At 38.3% G+C, this 15447-nt stretch overlaps 1 protein-coding gene across 4 annotated transcripts in view; it reads right to left on the bottom strand.

Annotated features, from left to right (window-relative positions):
- Positions 1 to 15447, bottom strand: part of MRPL22 (mitochondrial ribosomal protein L22) — a 36653-nt gene that overhangs the window by 6974 nt on the left and 14232 nt on the right. For 2 of the 4 annotated variants that reach the window (XM_067732378.1, XM_067732376.1), the window contains exons 3-6: positions 13556 to 13591; positions 6101 to 6236; positions 2368 to 2433; positions 1492 to 1569 (exon numbers count right to left, since the gene is read on the bottom strand). In XM_067732378.1, coding sequence (XP_067588479.1) covers positions 1492 to 1569; positions 2368 to 2433; positions 6101 to 6236; positions 13556 to 13591 — 316 coding nt within the window. The remainder of the gene's footprint in view (positions 1 to 1491; positions 1570 to 2367; positions 2434 to 6100; positions 6237 to 13555; positions 13592 to 15447) is intronic. The other 2 variants (XM_067732375.1, XM_067732379.1) reach the window with 1 other exon arrangement.

Raw genomic sequence — 15447 nt, 5'->3', positions numbered from 1 at the left:
GGAATGTGTAAGCTGTAAAGGAGGAGATAACAACACTTGCAGCAGTACCCTTGGTAATGGGCATTATGGCTTTGATTCATAGACTTGTCAAGTTCAAGAAGCTCAAGGGCTAAATCTTATTGAAAATTCTTAAACTTTAGATCCAAAATAACCATTAACAACATCAGACAAGTAGAGAAAATCATACTTGAAAATTTCCTTTAAGAATTATTAAATTTGGGAATTCCCTGGTGGTGCAGTGGTTCGGAATCCGCCTGCCAATGCAGGGGACACAGGTTCGAGCCCTGGTCTGGGACGATCCCATATGCCGCGAAGCAACGAAGCCCGTGGGCCACAACTACTGAGCCTGAGCTCTAGAGCCCACGAGCCACAACTACTGAGCCCGTGTGCCACAACTCCTGAAGCCCATGCGCCCAGAGCCCATGCTCCACAACAAGAGAAGCCACCACGATGAGAAGCCCATGCACCGCAACAAAGAGTAGCCCCCTCTCACTGCAACTAGAGAAAGCCAGTGCACAGAAAGGAAGACCCAGTGCAGCCAAAGATAAATAAATAAATAATTTTTTTAAAAAAAGAATTATTAAATTTATACTCCAAGGATATTTTGAATTAACTTCCTCCAGAACACATTTTTTAAAATAGGACAACTGTTGTCAGAAATAACAGAAATCAGATCTTTCCCTCCTTTAAAGATGAAGAATGTAGTACAAAGCTGGGTACACAACAGATAATTAGTAACTGCATTCTGAATGGAAATAAATACAAGCATTACAATAGAGCCTCTTACAAGTCTGAATCCAACCACCTTAAATATTCACCCACTAAAAGATATGACTTTATATGAAAATTAACTGAACTATAGGAAATAATGCTAATATCCCCAGATGTCCTCAACTCAGCTTTTTGAAACAAAAACACTCATGTGCCTAGAATGAGTCAGCACAAATATCAACAGTCATGTGCACCTAGTGAATCAGCTACATTTAGAGCTAGAAGTGTCTTTAGAGATCATCAAATCCAACCCCACCTAGTTTACAAGTGAGAAAAATGGAACCAGACAAGTGTCTTGCCCAAAATCACAACAGAAACTATCAGAGAAAAGATAAGACTCCAACTCCCCTGAGTGCCAGTACAGTGCTCTTTCCACTCAACTAGTTATAAAATCCCAAGCTCTCAGTTGTGGAACTTACAAAAAAAAAAATCTTTTAAAAAGTTTATCAAGCCCCCAATCATTAAAAATAAGATGTATCACTTCACTTCACAGACAGATCATAAAACATAAATCACTATCTGGTGCAAATAAAAGCATCTAAGGAAAAAAAAAAATAAAGCACAGAACATTCCTAAGGTATAAGGACATTAATAAAACTGAGTCCCCTCAATCTGTATTATATAAACTATGCATTTACACTAGCGAATTCAGGATTTAGGCAAAGCTTACTAACACCTGCAAGCCAACTATTCGCTCCCTCCCCACCAATCTTAGTTTACCTCTTTAATTATCTGGGCCCCTTTTTTGTCACTGAATTCCAACTGAGCCAGAGCCTGGTCAATGGACATTCCTCGTATCTAGAATTAAAGGGTAACAGACAAGAGAAAATAAACAAATTAGTTTACAAAGTCAGCATTCCCTTTTCAGTGAAAAGTAAAAGTCTTACATAATCCAAATAACTTCTAAAATTAGCTAACTAGTTACATGTTAATTACATCTCAATAAAAGTGGGGAAAAACCTTTTTCATTAATAAAAATAGCTAACTAAATGCAAACAAAAGAGAAGAAAACAAGTTTGAGAAGGGATGCCACCACCCTCTGTAGGTCAAAATCAAACTTAAAATTTTTAACCACTAAACCTGGATTATAATGGTTTCAATAATAATAAAAGAAAGCAGACGTGACAGAGAAAGGTCACAGGTTGGCAAGGATCACAGTAGGCACTAAAGGCATCTTCTCCTATAGAAGAAATGTATTACATGTGTATTTGCTGCTTTTGTCTTCTCTCATATATAAATTTCATTTTCGAGGTAAAAAACTTACAAAGGCAACAGTTTTGAAATAGGTTGAATCAACTTTTACAGATACGTAAGTTTACTTCCTGGATTCTCTAACTATAGCCAGGTTCTTGATGCCTTTCTTCTAAAGTGTCTATATATCCAACATGATTTAGTTTGTCAGGAGGTAAAAATTAAGCAAAATCACCAATCTCTGAACTATCACTTTTGGATTACCTACGAAATGTCTAAAAATGTAATTATATTCCTCACTTTTTGGAAAAAACAGGGCAAGTTTTTTTGCTTTTTTCAAAAATTGGGGTAAAATTTGTAGCTTCTTTCCCTATATATTATACGGTAATAGTCATTTTAGCTTACCAATTTTGCCAAATACCACATCTTGTCTTTGCTGTACTTTATTTGTCTTCGACAATGGTAGATTTCCTTACAAACAGGAAAAAAAATTAAGCAATTTTATCAAAATGACAGTAAAACACTGTTAATAAAGTTTTTACTTTCTGTGCTTAATGAAATGCTGCCATAAGAAATAAAAACATTATTAAGAATTTGGAAGACTTCCCTGTGGTGCAGTGGTTAAGAATCCGCCTGCCAATGCAGGGGACACAGGTTCGAGCCCCGGTCCGGGAAGATCCCACATACCACAGAGCAACTAAGCCCGCGAGCCACAACTATTGAGCCCATGTGCCACAACTACTGAAGCCCGTACACCTAGAGCCCGTGCTCCGCAACAAGAGAAGCCACTGCAATGAGAAGCCCATGAGCCTAGAGCCCATGCTCTGCAACAAGAGAAGCCACTGCAACAAGAAGCCTGCGCACCACATCGAAGAGTAGCCCCCACTCACTGCAACTAGAGAAAGCCCACGTGCAGCAACGAAGACCCAAGGTAGCCAAAAATAAATAAATAAATTTATTTATTTTTTTAAAAAAAAATTTGGGGACGCTTTTTCCCTATACAAAGTTATACTTTTCCAAATTCTCACTATGTTATAAAGATTACTAAGGGAAAAACAAACTGTAAAATGGCTAGTTTGTGACAAAATTTGCAATGCTGCTATACAAAGGAATAGTAAAAGACTTAAACTAAAGTATTTTAAAAACATTTAGCTGGCTAAAAGAACAAAAGAAAAGGTACAAAAAGGTTTCTTGTTAGTGAGGAGAACAATGGCAAAATGGATAAAGTAACTATTTTCATAAGAAAACCAATATTGTAAGTGTTCAGTCAAGAGCAGGTTCTAGAATCAGACTACCTCGGTTTGAATCCCAGCTCTACCATTTACCAGCTACTTAACTTCTCTCTGCTTAAGTTTCTTGTTCTTTAAAATGAAGATAATAGTACCTAACACATAAAACTATAATAAGGATTAAATAAAGTTACCTATATAAAGTAAGTACTTTACAGTGTCTAGCACATGGTAAGATCTTACTAAACGTTAGCTTTTATTGTCTTCTATTTATAGTGGTAGGTATATCCTACTGAATTTTTAAATCAATCATCCGTTAAACAATTTATAGTTCACAAAGCACTTTTCATATTTCCTATCATCTAACTCTATGAGTTGGGAGAAAAAACACTTTATAAACCTTTTACAAAATGAAAATCAGAGAAATCAAGTGACTTGTGCAAGATAGCAAAGTTTGTAAGCTAGTGCCACACAGGGAAGTATGTGAAGGGCTTAATACAATGTCTGGCAGGTGTATCTTTAAAGTTCCCCTCATGACTCTAAAACCCACATTCTTCCTACTATTATACCATAATGCCACTTAAAAAAAATTAGAAAACATTTTTCAAGGCAAATAAAAGCAGAGAAACCTCAAAACTTTCTAACATTCTGACTCCTGCTAGAAGTTTACAAATGCCTTAGGATTTTACTCATTGCCCCATCTACTATTATTTAACTACATATTCCAAATTCTGAAGATCAGAATGAGATAGAATAGTAAATATTATCTGGCCTTCTTCTAAACAAGAGATAAAACAAATTTTTAAAATGTTTGCAGGTAGCGGATTGGAAAGCCTAAGGGACACTGCAAATAATGGCACAGTGTATCAACTATGTGGCTAGGTGAGGAAATTATTCCCTGTTAATAAGCAAGGTGTTTATAAACAGCATTAATAATTTAGTCATAACAGGTATAACTGTTACACCAAAATCAATTTACTAAATACTATTTAAAATCAGAAAATGTTAAGGTATTTTCCAAAAGTCTTAATTTGTCCCAGAAAAGGATTACTCCCTCAAACAAAATCTGTGCAAAATAGAGAACTAAATGATGTTTCTCCAAAGTGCCTATATAAAATCTAACCAAACGTCTTCACACAGGCACTTATAGAAGTATATATTATGCAAAAGTTAACCAAAATAGTTTCAGTAAATTACAATATATAACAAATGATTTAATTGACACTGTTCTTCATTTGCTAGAGTTAGGTAGATAATCTACTGTTAACTATTTGAATTTTGCTATTTAGGATGTATCCTGAAGTGTGTTTAACATCCAAAAAGACTGGTACTTACAAAATACAAACTTTCGCTTTAGATTCTGGACCTGACAAATACTATTATGATTTCTTTATTTCCAGTTAAAGCCAAGTCCAGAGAGCTCAAGTAAGAAGTAAAGAAAGCTCATTATAGAAAATATATATATTTTTTAATTTTTACTTTATTTTTGGTTGCATTGGGTCTTTGTTGCTGTGCGTGGGCTTTCTCTAGTTGCGGTGAGAGGGGGCTACTTTTCGTTGTGGTGCACGGGCTTCTCATAGCGGTGGCTTCTCTTGTTGCAGAGCACAGGCTCTAGGCGCACGGGCTCAGTAGTTGTGGCACATGGGATTAGTTCCACCACGGCATGGGGGATCTTCCCAGACCAGGGCTTGAACCCATCTCCCCTGCATTGGCAGGAGGATTCTTAACCACTGTGCCACCAGGGAAGTCCCTAGAAAATATTTTATTTATGATATTTGTACAAATGTGTAAATTTTGGTTAATTACAAAATGGAGTCAATGCTTAATAGCACAAATTCTATGACAAATCAAACTTTTAAGCTCTGATGGCACAATAAAATATGAAAGTTAACAACTCATTTGTTTAAGCTATTAAGATCTCTTTTTCTTCTTAGTTCCCAATCAGGTAGGAGGTCTTTAAATGAATAAATTAACTCCCCTAAATGAGAAAAAAAAACATAAAACTGTACTAATTCAGACTAATATCTAGATAGCAACTGAATTTTAATAAAATGCATGCTGTCAAGTTCATATAAAAACTAAGCAAATGACATTACTTAGATTATATTGATTATCCAGTAGCCTTAAATCCCAAAGGACCTTAAAAGATGTTTGCTAAACTGAATGATTTATAATTAACACAGTAATTCTATTTCTAAAGTACTTATCACAGTTCATTTTCTTAAGGATTCAAATGTTCCCACCTTGTTTATGCTATTATTACTTACTTAAACTTTTTAAGAGATGTGTATGTATCCCACAGAAAATTCATATTAAGCTAGAAATTTGTCTTTTATTTCAGACTAGAGCAATGTCTAGCAATTTGGAAAGGGCAAAAGGATTCTGAGCAACTAAAGATAAGTTAAAGTCTGGAAGGAATAATGTATCTCTGGAAGGAATCCAATGATTAGATTCAAACCTTAGGTTCAAAGTTTTGTAAATTACAAAAAAAAAAAGGAAGACAAACCTCACAACCAAGTGTGTCTATACTCAAGTATAAAACATTGGAAAATCATACATATGATTTAAATATTGGCCAACGGCTTAAGCCATTCTTACCAACCCCTCATGCTCCATTATCAAGCCTCTTGGAGTCAAAAATCAGTCGAAATGTCTCAAGCTATTAGCTCAGTTTTAGAGTTAAGGCTCCTATCCAGGAAGTTAAGTCAAGGCAAATAAGTAAAACAAAGACAATCATTTTAACTACAAAAAAGATAAATCTAGAACATTTTCTGTACCAATTAAAAGATCAAGCAAATTCCTGTATAATTTTTTTCTTTTCTTAACATGGAATAATAAATCACTGCTAGCCACACAAGAGCAAGAGTGCTTTATCAAAATCAAGAGATTAGTTCTACCCACAAACTTACAGCTGGTCTCCGAGGTTCTCCAGGCAGTTGTGGAGGATAAACAATTTTATTCTTCTTCTCCCATTTTCGAGATATTTCAAGAGAAGCACTTGTGTGAATATGTGATTGGGGTAAAACGCTGTGAGATGAAAAATGCCTGTAAAGCAACAGACATTTAGAATCTTTTCCAAAGATTATCTATCTTCTGAACCACATCAGCTCCATTTTGATGGCAACTATTTAAGGATCACAAGTGGAAACATTCTAGACATATTTGTTAACAAAGAATCGAGATTACATAAAATACCACAAAGAGCTAGCAGTTTACTGAAAACTAAGAAGAGTGAAAAGTCAGTAACTCATGTAAGTCAAATAATAAACAGTTATTAACACAAGATTTTAATTGAGGTATAGCTGGTGTACAACATTACGTAAGTTTCAGGTGTACAGCACAGCGAGTCACAATTTTTAAAGGTTACATTCCATTTACAGTTATTATAAAAGTTTGGCTATGTTCCCTGTGTTGTACAGTATATCCTTGGAGCTTATGTATTTTATACATAGTAGCTTGTACCTCTTAACCTCCTACCCGCTCTGCCCCTCACCCCTTCCCTCTTCCCACTGGTAATCATCACCTTGTTCTCTACATTTCTGTTTCTTTTTTGTTTATATACACTAGTTTATTTTATACTTTAGATTCTACATATAAGTGATATCACACATTATTTATCTTTCTCCGTCTGACTTATTTCACTAAGCAGAATACCAACCCAAGTCCATCCACGATGTTGCGAATGGCAGAATTTCATTCCTTTTTATGGTGGTCAACGACTATTGATTCTCTACTTAAGTCATCTCAGTCCTAAAATAGATTTAAAGGCACAGAGGATCTCTGACATGATCTGTGGAATTCCTCAACTTTGTTGAATAATCAAGACAAAAACATCACTTTCTAATCCCTAAGAAATTAATGCATAAAGGTGGCTTCATTCGCCTCCTGATGTAAAAAGACACCACCCACCATCCATGAAGTAGTCTTTCTGCAAAAACAAACTCGAATTAATCAAGCCTCTAGATTCAATGCAGAAAATACAGAGACAGGGAAACCTGTTAAACAACACGAAGGGGATGCACTCAGCAAAATCCAAGCTGTACAAAACTCTACAAGACGAACAGCCCATTTTCTTCAACAAGTAAATTACAAGGAGAAAAAAAAGAGCTGAATAAAGAACCTACAGATTACGAGAATTAAGAAAAAAGTCAGTTAATGGGTGGACTTTTTAAAAAAATTTTATTCAATGTATTTAAACAAAAAAACAAACAAAACAAACAAACAAAAACCCCAATTCACCCATTTCTCTCACCCTCAACCCGCTGCCTCTTGCAATCACCAATCTGTTCTCCGTACCTATGAGGCTGGTTTGGTTTTTGTTTTGTTTTGATTTTTAGATTCCACATATAAGAAATATCAAATGCTATTAGTCTTTCTCTGCCTGACTTATTTCACTTAACATAATACCCTCAAGGTCCATCCTTATTATCACAAATGGCAAGATTTCATTCTTTTTTATGGTTGATTAATATTCCTCTATGTTTGCGTGTGGTGAGTGTGTGTGTTTATATATTTACATATATCACAATTTCTTTAACTACTCATCCACTGATGGAAACTTAGGTTGTTTCCATACCTTGGCTATTGTAATGTAGCAATGGACGTGAGTGTGTATATATCTTTCCAAATTAGTGTTTTTGTTCTATTCAGAAGTGGAATTGCTAGATCACACGGTAGTTCATTTTTAGTTTTTTGAGGAACCTCCATACTGTTTTCCACAGTGGCTGCACCAATTTACATTCCCACCAACAGTGCACAACAGTCCCTTTTCTGCACATCCCTGCCAACACTTATTTCCTATTTTTTTGATAATAGCCATTCTAACAGGTGTGAGGTGGTATCTCATTGTGGTCTGGATTTGCATTTCTCTGATGATTAATGATATGGACTATCTTTTCATGTACCTATTGGTCAATGGCATGTCTTCTTGGCAAAATAGCTATTCAGATCATCTCATTTTTTAATTTGATTGGGGTTTTTTTTACTATTTAGTTGTGTAAGTTTGTTGTATATTTTGGACATTAGCCCTTTATCAGATATATGACTTACAATTATTTTCTCCCATTCAGTAGGCTGCCTTTTCATTTTGTTGATGGTTTCCTGTGCTATGCAGAAGATTTCTAGTTTAATTAGGTCCTACTTGTTTACTTTTGCTTTTGCTTTTGGTACCAGATTCAAAAAATCATTGCCAAGACCTATGTCAAAGAGCTTACTGCCTGCGTTCTTCTAGGAGTTTTATGGTTTCAGGTCTTACATTCAAGTCTTTAACCTATTTTGAGTTAATTTTGGAGTATGGAGTAGGATAGGATCAAATTTCATTCTTTGGCATGTGGCTGTCCAATTTTCCAAATACCATCTGTTAAAGAGACTGCCCTTTCCCCAACATGTATTCTTGCTCTACTGTCATAAGTTAATTGACAACATGTGTGAGGGATTATTTCTGGGCTCTATATTCTGTTCCATTGATCTATGTGTCTGTTTTTATACCAATATCATACTGTTTTAATTACTATACCTTTGTAATATAGTTTGAAATCAGGTAGCATGATGTCTCCAGCTTTGTTTTTCTTTAAGATTGCTTTGGCGGGGCTTCCCTGGTGGCGCAGTGGTTGAGAGTCCGCCTGCAGGTGCAGGGAACACGGGTTCGTGCCCCGGTCCGGGAAGATCCCACATGCCGCGGAGCAGTTGGGCCTGTGAGCCACGGCCGCTGGGCCTGCGCATCCGGAGCCTGTGCTCCGCAACGGGAGAGGCCACAACAGTGAGAGGCCCGTGTAACACACACACACACACACACACACACACACGCACGCACGCACACACACACACACACACACACAAGATTGCTTTGGCTATTGGGGTCTTTGGAGGTTCCACACAACTTTTAAGCCTCTTTGTTCAGGCTTCTCTGGTGGCACAGTGGTTATGAATCCGCCTGCCAGTGCAGGGGACATGGGTTCAAGCCCTGGTCTGGTAAGATCCCACATGCTGCAGGGCAACTAAGTCTGTGCGCCACAACTACTGAGTCGGTGTGCAACAAATACTGAAGCCTGTGCGTCTAGAGCCAGTGCTCCGCAACAAGCCACTGTAATGAGAAGCCCGTGCACTGCAATGAAGACCCAACGTAGCCAATAAATAAATAAATAAATAAAATTTTAAAAAAACAAAACACTGTTCCATTTCTGTGAGAAATGCCATTGAAATTTTGATAGGAATTGCACTGAATCTGTAGACTGCTTTGAGTGGTATGGTCATTTTAACAATATTAATTCTTCCAATCCATGAACACAAAATACCTTTGCATTTATTTCTATCTTCTTCAATTTCTTTCATTAATGTCTTGTAGTTTTTAATATACAAGTCTTTCATCTCCTTGGTTAAATTTATTTCTAGGTATTCTATTCTTTTTAATACAATTGTAAATGGGTTGCTTAATTTATCTTTCTGATAGTTCATTATTAGTATAAAGAAACAAAAGATTTTTGTTTGATTTTGTATCTTGCAACTTTACTGAATTTGTTTATTAGTTTTAATAGTTGTTTGGAGTCTTTAGGGTTTTCTTATCATGTCATCTGTAAATAGTCATAGTTTTACTTCTTCCTTTCCAATCTGGATACCTTTTATCTCTTTTTCTTGTCTAATTTCTGCAGCTAGAACTTCTAATACCATGCTGAATAAAAGTGGCAAGAGTGTACATCGTCGACCTTAGAGGAAACGGTTTCAGCCTTTCACCATTGAGTATGATGTTAGCTGTGGACTTGTCATATATGGCCTTTATTATGTTGAGGTATGTTCATTCAATACCTGCTTTGTTGAGAGTTTTTATCAAAAACGGATGTTGAATTTTGTCAAATGCTTTTCCTGCATGTCAATATTGAGACGATCATATGATTTTTATCCTTCATTGTGTTAACGTGGTGAATTGCACTGACTGGTTTGCAGATGTTGAAACATCCTTACATTTTTGGAATACAGCCCACTTGATCACGATGTATGATCCTTTTAACGTATTGGTGAATTCAGTTTGCTAAGAATTTGTTGAGGATTTTGCATACATGCTCATCGGGGATACTGCCTGTAACTTTTTGTGTGTGGCACCCTTGTCTGGTTTTGGTATCAGGAAAATGCTGGCCTCATAAAATATGTTTCGAAGAATTCTACCCTCTTCTATCTTTTGGGAGAGTTTGAGAAAGATTGATTTTAATTCTTTTAATGTTTGGTAGAATTCACCAGGGAAGCCATCATGTCCTGGACTTTTGTTTGTTAGATGGCTTTTGATTATTCATTCAATCTCCTTGCTAGTAATCAGTCTGCTCAGATTTTCTATTTCATCATGATTCAGTCTTAGTAGTTTATATGTTTCTAGGAATTTCTCCATTTCTTCTAAGTTGTCCAATCTGTTGGCGTATAATTATTCATAGTAGTCTCTTAAGATCCTTTGTATTTCTGTGGTATCACTGTCACACACTATCACTCTATCACTATCACTCTTTCATTTTTGATTTTATTTATTAGAGTCCTGTCTCTTTTTTCTTGTTGAGTCTAGCTAAAGGTTTGTCAGGTTTGGGGTTTCTTCTCTTTTTTTAATCTTTTCAAAGAATCAGTTCTTAGTTTTATTGAGCTTTTCTTTTTTTTTTTTTTTTTTTGATCTTTTCTATTGTGTTTTTAGTCTCTAGTTCATTTATTTCTGCTCTAACCTTTTTATTTCCTTCCTTCTACTAACCTTGGACTTCATTTCTTCTTCTAGTTCCTTGAGGTGTAGAGTTAGGCTGTTTCTTCAGACTTTTCTTATTTCTTGAGGTAGACATTTATTGCTGTGAACTTCCCTCTTAGAACTGCTTTTGCTACACTGCATAAATTCTGCTATGTTACATTTCCATTTTCATTTTCCTCAAGGTATTTATTTCTTCTTTGACTCAGTCGTTATTCAGTAGCATATTGTTTAATCTCCTGAACTCACATCCTCCTACAGACACACTGAGTCTACAGCTACATGTGGAACAACTTCCTTTTAAAAAAAACTAAAGGCTGGCTGGGTGACAACTACATATCAGGCAAACAAGAAGAAAACGACATTAAAGCAGGTAGGAAAGGGTGGCTCACAATCCTGTCATAAACCCCACCCCCAGTATGGCAACCCACACCTGGGAGGGAACTCAAAACCCAGAGCTTCTCCCTGAGAAACAAAGCGTTCAAACCCCACATCAGGAACTGCAACTTTTAAGACACGCACTTCAGATGAACCCCCAAAACACCTAATTTTGAAAACCAATTGAGCTCATGGCCTGAGACCCACAAGATGGAGACAATCAGAGAAACACCTCTTAAAGAGTCACGCTCAGAAACTCACCTGCCCCAATGCCCAGCTCAGAGGCAGCTGATTGCATCCATACGTAAAGTGAAGGAGGCTCACCTGCTTACAGTAAAACCTCAGGCTAGGGGGACTTCCCTGGTGGCACAGTGGGTAAGACTCCACGCTCCCAATGCAAAGGGCCTGGGTTCGATACCTGGTGAGGGAACTAGATCCCACATGCGTGCCGCAACTAAGAGTTCACATGCCACAACTAAGGAGCTGGCAAGCCGCAACTAAGGAGCCCTGGAGCCGCAATTAAGGAGCCCACCAGCCACAACTAAGGAGCCCACGTGCTGCAACTAAGGAGCTGGTGAGCCACAACTAAGGAGCCCACAGGAGCAACTAAAGAGCCCGCCTGCCACAACTAAGATCCTGTGCAACCAAACAAATAAATATTAAAAAAAAAAACCTCAGCCTGGGGACTTCCCTGGGAGTCCAGTGGTTAGGACTCCACACTCTCACTGCGGAGGGCCCAGGTTCAATCCCTGGTTGGGGAACTAAGATCCCACAAGCCATGTGGCACGGCCCAAAGCCAACAAACAAACAAACAAACAAAAAAAAACACCTCAGCCTGTGGATCAGGCATCCAATTTTACACACACATTTAGGAGCCTGCTGGAACATTCACTGTACGGGGATGGAGACTAGTGGGTACCATCTTTGCCCTCTCCCTTTACCGTGTCCCCTGCATTGGCAGGCAGATTCTTAACCACTGCCCCACCAGGGAAGAAGTCCCTAGGCGATAACTCTTTATTGCCTGGCTCTGGAGGTCAGGGGAGCTTGCGCTCCTGGTCACATGGGACTGTAATAATAGGTGTCACACAGAAAGGAGTTCATAACCCTGTTTGGCACCGTGATTTTTATGACTGCTGCTAGAGGACACTTCTACATCACCTGACTCTGGTGACCAGTAGGGCTTATGCTTGTGGGCCCCCCAGGACTGTAACCAACAGAGAAAGAGTTCCTAAACAGCTGCCACCCCCAGGGCACAGCAAGAGGCAACAGACCTTTGAGGTCTGTCTTTCTGTGAAGGAGGCCTATTAGCTAATCATAACGACTGTGGCCTGGGGGCAGGCTTCTAATTAAACAACATATGGAGGGGCTGACTGTAATCCTTTACATGCGGCTGGTGCAGTTTCTGCGGCTGACATCCAGAGGATGCCCATCACCTGGCCCTGATGGCCAAAGGGGCTTGTGTTCTGGGGTCTCATGGGACTGTGGCAATTGGGGAGGGATGGTTCTTGGCAGGCTACTATCCTCAGGAGACTGTGCAGACAGCAGACCAAGGCACACTCCCCATTCTTTCTGTGAGGAGGCCACTCTGCCTGTCCTGGAGCTTTCGACTGAGTGGCAGGCCTCAAGTCTGGCACACGTTTGGTGGCCTATGGAGCTGCTCTCAACAATGCAGGCTGGAGACACCATCTTGGTGCTCTTTCTCTGCCTTGCTCCAGCTCACCAGTAACTCCCAAAAAAGAAGCTTATACACTCATCTGGACAGTGTATCCTGATTTTTGCAACTGCTGCCCAGGGCACAGATCATGTGGCTCTGGGGGCCAGCAGGGCTTACATTTGTGGCCCCCCAGAACTGAATATATCTGCATACTTATAAAGCTGCTGCCTGAGGGTCTAGCTTCCAGTCCGACTGAATCTAGGTGCTGAAATCCTCCTCTTTGGGACACTGTCTATTCTTGGCACATCCTCAACTACTGGGAGCTACTAATAACATAACAGGATGCTTGGACAAGCACAAAAGTTTGAGAGATGACCAAAAGTTGGGGCAGGGCTGAATAAAAAGTTTTATCTCTTACATGAGTCCACTCCTTCAAGACTGGGAGAAATGGTTGTTTCTTCTACTGTATAGAAACCAACACAGAGAGTCAAGCAAAATAAAGGAACAGAGGAATATGTTCCAAGTCAGTTAACAAGATAAAACCTCAGAAAAATATCTTAATGAAACAAAGATAAGTAATTTACCTGATAAAGAGTTCAAAGTAATGGTCATAAAGATGCTCACCGAACTGGGAAGACAAATGGATGAACACGGCGAAATCTTCAACAAAGAGATGAAAAATATAAGAAAATACCAAACAGAAGTCACAGAGCTTAAGAATATAATAACTGAACTGAAAAATACACTAGAAGTGTTCAACAGCAGACTGGATAAAGCAGAAGAAAGAATCGGTCAACTTGAAGAAAAGGCAGTGGAACTGACCCAAGCAGAGCAGCAAAAAGAAAAAGAATGAAAAAATTTGACTATAGCTTAAGAGACTTATGGGGCAATATCACACAGACTAACGTTTGCATTATAGGGCTTCCAGAAAGAGAAAGAAAAGGGCAGAAATCTTACTTGAAGAAATAATGGCTGGGGAATTCCCTGGCGGTCCAGTGGTTGGGACTCCAGGCTATTACTGCCAAGGGCCAGAGTTCGATCCCTGGTCAGGGAACTAAGATCGCTCATGGCCAAAATAAATAAATAAGTAAATAAATAAATTACTATCCCTCTACTCTACCATAAAAACTCCTCTTAAGAATGGACTTGAGAACATGGGGTGGGAGGGGGAAGCTGGGGTGAAGTGAGAGTACCATGGACATATATACACTACCAAATGTAAAATAGCTAGTGGGAAGCAGCAGCAAAGCACAGTGAGATCAGCTCAGTGCTCTGCGATGACCTAGAGGGGTGGGATAGGGAGGGTGGGAGGCAGGCTCAAGAGGGAGGGGATATGGGGACATATGTAAGCATGTGGCTGACTCACTTTGGTGTACAACAGAAACTAACACAGTATTGTGAAGCAATTATACTCTAATAAAGACCTATTTTAAAAAAACCAACAAACTCCTCTTAAAAAAAAAAAAAAAAGAGAGAGAGAGAAAGAAATAATGGCCAAAAACTTCCCTAACTTGGGGAAGGAAACAGACATTCATATCTAGGAAGCCCAGAAAGTTCCAAGTAAGATGAACCCAAAGAGACCCACACCAAGACACACTATAATTAAAATGTCAAAAGTTAGACAAAGAATATTAAAAGCAGCAAAAAAAAACAAACAGAAAGTCTTGTTACATACAAGGGAACCCCCATAAGCCTATCCACAGATTTTTCAGCACAAATTTTGCAGGCCAGAAGGGAGGGGCATAAAACATTCAAAGTGCTGAAAGAAAAAAAACTTCCAACCAAGAACACTCTACCTGGCAAAGTTATTCAGAATTGAAGGAGAAACAGAGTCTTCCAGACAAGCAAAAGCTTAAAAGCATTCCTCACCACTAAACTGACCTTACAAGAAATAAGAAATGTTAAAAAGACTTTTTTAAGTGTGGACTACTATAATCTTAAAAGTACAAAAGTTATTTAACCATTGGAAATTTGAACATTAACTGGGCATTTGGTATTTTTTAATAAGATACATGGTGAAATATTTATGGATGAAATAATATACTATCTGGGATTTGTTTCAAAATATGATGGGGAAGAGCAGGGGCTCTAGATAAAACAAGAAAACAAGATAGATCATGAGTTAATAATTGTTGGAGTTGGGTGATGGGTTCATGAGGGTTCGTCATATTGTCTACTTTTGTTTACATCTGGATATAGCCAAATAACAACTCTGGTGTTTCCCTACTGCTCAGAATATAGTCTAAACTCCTTAACAAGACACAGAAGGCCTTCCATAATCTCACACCAGCCTGGCCATCTCAGCTTATTCACCTTAAAGCCTAATGACACAAACATTCATTGTTCCCTGAACAAGCCACATTCTTTCATATCTTTACACTTTTGCTCATGTTGTTTTCTCCTCCCTTATTATCTCCTAAATGAAACGCTTGTCCTGTTTTAAGTCCCAGCTCAGGTATCACCTCAATGTGAACCAGATCCCTTCTCCAAGAGAACCAATCCCCCCATTGCCTTAG

Source organism: Pseudorca crassidens, chromosome 3, assembly GCF_039906515.1.
Source record: "Pseudorca crassidens isolate mPseCra1 chromosome 3, mPseCra1.hap1, whole genome shotgun sequence".
Taxonomy (NCBI): domain Eukaryota; kingdom Metazoa; phylum Chordata; class Mammalia; order Artiodactyla; family Delphinidae; genus Pseudorca; species Pseudorca crassidens.
Note: the sequence above shows the minus strand (reverse complement) of the source record. Positions and strands in the feature narration are given on the sequence as shown.